Source organism: Octopus bimaculoides, chromosome 23 (assembly GCF_001194135.2).
Source record: "Octopus bimaculoides isolate UCB-OBI-ISO-001 chromosome 23, ASM119413v2, whole genome shotgun sequence".
Classification (NCBI taxonomy): Eukaryota; Metazoa; Mollusca; class Cephalopoda; order Octopoda; family Octopodidae; genus Octopus; species Octopus bimaculoides.
The window spans coordinates 23416584-23419376 of record NC_069003.1 but is presented as its reverse complement, the minus strand read 5'-3'; the positions used below and the strand labels follow the sequence as shown (position 1 = coordinate 23419376).

General features: G+C 39.1%; 1 protein-coding gene across 1 annotated transcript in view; it reads right to left on the bottom strand.

Moving 5' to 3' along the window:
• Window positions 1-2793, bottom strand: part of LOC106877829 (uncharacterized) — a 201270-nt gene that overhangs the window by 44784 nt on the left and 153693 nt on the right. The window contains exon 4 of the mRNA XM_052976058.1: window positions 1715-1746. Within this exon, the coding sequence (XP_052832018.1) occupies window positions 1715-1746 (32 nt within the window). The remainder of the gene's footprint in view (window positions 1-1714; window positions 1747-2793) is intronic.

The window sequence follows — 2793 nt, the reverse complement described above, 5'->3', positions numbered from 1 at the left end:
CATATATATATATATATATATATATATAATTAAATTTAAATGTTGAAGTGAATCTAACGGATTTTGTGTGTTATTTTAAATGGCTTATAAACACCTTCCACGCTGCAATTGTTTTCGTTCCAGCACACGATCTCAGATCAGGTCACTTGCTATGCAAGTGCATCTCCGTAATATATATATATATATATATATATATATATGCTAAACGTGGATGAAACCTGTAGAAGGGAACCCAGAAAAATATAGGATGAAGCAGTGAAGAATAACCTCAAATTGTTGAGCCTGTTGTAGAAGAAGATAAGGTCCTGAAGATGAATGGCAATATGTTGTGCTTGAGAAGATCCGTTGATCTCAGCAACACAGAGGTCCTGTCACACCTTGTCCCACAACTCATCTAACACCAATCATGTCATCAAACTTCTGTGGTGCTACTCACTCATGTGCTGTAAATGGTACCACTTATTCCCCCTACACATCATATTGCAACTCTATTACTGCCACTTGTTACCACCTCCTCCTCCGCCCCCCCCCCTCTTCCTCCTCTTCTTCCCTGAACCACTCCCATTTCCTTTCCTTCTCTTTACTCACAGTAATTAGTGTTAGGAAGGGCATCTAACTGTAGAAACCATGTCAAAGTAGATTTTGAGGCTCAGCACTGTTTTCTGACTCATTCCTATAAAAATGTCCAACCCATGCCAGCATGGAAAATAGACGTCAAATGGCGATGATACTGTGTGTGTGTGTGTGTGTGTGTGTGTGTGTGTAGTTGAGTGTGTGTATACACACATAAATACATATATGTACATATACACATACATACACACATTTATGTATGTACACACACATATAGACATATATATATATATATGTGCACATGTGTGTGTTTGTGGTGTTTATGGATTGTAGGTGTGTGTGACTAAAACAAAACTTTGTTCGCCTAAAAATGTCACAAAATTATTTATCATACTTCACCAACCCTAGTTGGAGAAGTATAATAGGCACAGGCATGGCCGTGTGGTGAGAAATTAACTTCCCACTCACATGGTTCCAAGTTCAGTCTCAATGTGCTGCACCTTGAGTGTCTTCTGCCATAACCTTGAGCTGACCAAAGTTTTGTGAATGGATTTGGTAGATGGAAACTAAAAGAAGCTCAACATATATATATATATATCTATATATATTGATATCTATCTATTTATCTATCGATATATGTTTGCTTATTTTTTATGTTTAGTTATAATAAAAGCAATTTTACATTAATCTGAGGGATTACTCTATACTTTTGTTCAGTACAAATTTATTATTATTAAACAAGAATCTTGTTGACAGTGACTTCAAAGTTACAACCAGATCAGCCACCATAGGGCATGTGTGTGTGTGTGTGTGTGTGTGTGTGTGTGTGTGGCTTTATCTCTGTGTTTGTCCCCACCTCCACTACTTGACAACCAGTTTTGGTGTGCTCAATGTGTCATGACTTAGCAGTTCGGCAAAAGAGACAGACAGAATAAGTATCAGGCTTAGAAGGAAAAAAAAAGAAAGAAAGTACTGAAATTCTTCAAGGTGGTGTCCTAATATGGCTGTAGTCTAATGATTGAAACAAGAGATCAATAATTACAAGAATACAGGACTAACTCGTGTCAAAATTTTTCAGGTTTTATATTCTTTCAACTGGAAACACTAAAACATTAGAGTAATAAAATATAAAGTAACAAACCTCTTCTCATTTTCAGTGGTGGGGGTCATATTCTGAAATATAGGAAATGATTGAAACATTATTTCAGGAATAAACACATTTTTTTGTTATTATTTCAATCTAACATTTATGTGTAATGATAATGATATAATACAGCTGAATGAAATGAGGAAGTAGAAAATATGATTAAAATAGGCATGTATGTAAGTATGTATGTATGTATGTATGTATGTATGTTTTCCCCATTCACTATATGAGTCATGTGCTTTTGCGCAGCTCTCTTAAGTTCTTCATGCTGGGTACGTGCTCTCTCAGAAGTCGATCCCCTCCTTAACCTGCTTCCTCCATCTGTGGCGATGACAGGCATTGGTCTGCAATGTTTGCAGTCGTGTACGCTTGTCAAGAGCAGGGCTCATTCGCCACCAATGGAACCGCAAATGCAAAATATAAGTTAGTCCTAGAGTGCACAATGTTCCCGAAGGTCGGCAATGGTCTTCCTCGGTCACGAGTGGATGGCCATCATGTATGTATGTATGTACATGCATGCATATGTGTGTGTGTGTGTGTGTGTGTGTGTGTGTGTGTGTGGAATTACGTGCTGGAAATAAACAGCTTATAGTCAGTGCACAGTTGAAGCAGAGGCAAACTGTTGCTATCTATATTACCTACAACAAATCATCCAAGGCGGATCCATGTCTGCCAATCCCTGCTGACTCTGGCATCAAAGTCATCAAGAAGGATAATCCTGTTTGAACTGGGAACAGATTGCAGCAATTTTTGGAGATCCTAACAAGACAAATTCCAGCCCTCCCCCACCTGTCAGCCATGCTCATTTAATTTGGCAGCCAGCATGTATGTATGTATCATCATCATCATCATCGTTTAACGTCCGCTTTCCATGCTAGCATGGGTTGGACGATTTGACTGAGGACTGGTGAAACCGGATGGCAACACCAGGCTCCAATCTAATTTGGCAGAGTTTCTACAGCTGGATGCCCTTCCTAACGCCAACCACTCAGAGAGTGTAGTGGGTGCTTTTACGTGTCACCCGCACGAAAACGGCCACGCTCAAAATGGTGTCTTTTATGTGCCACCCGCAC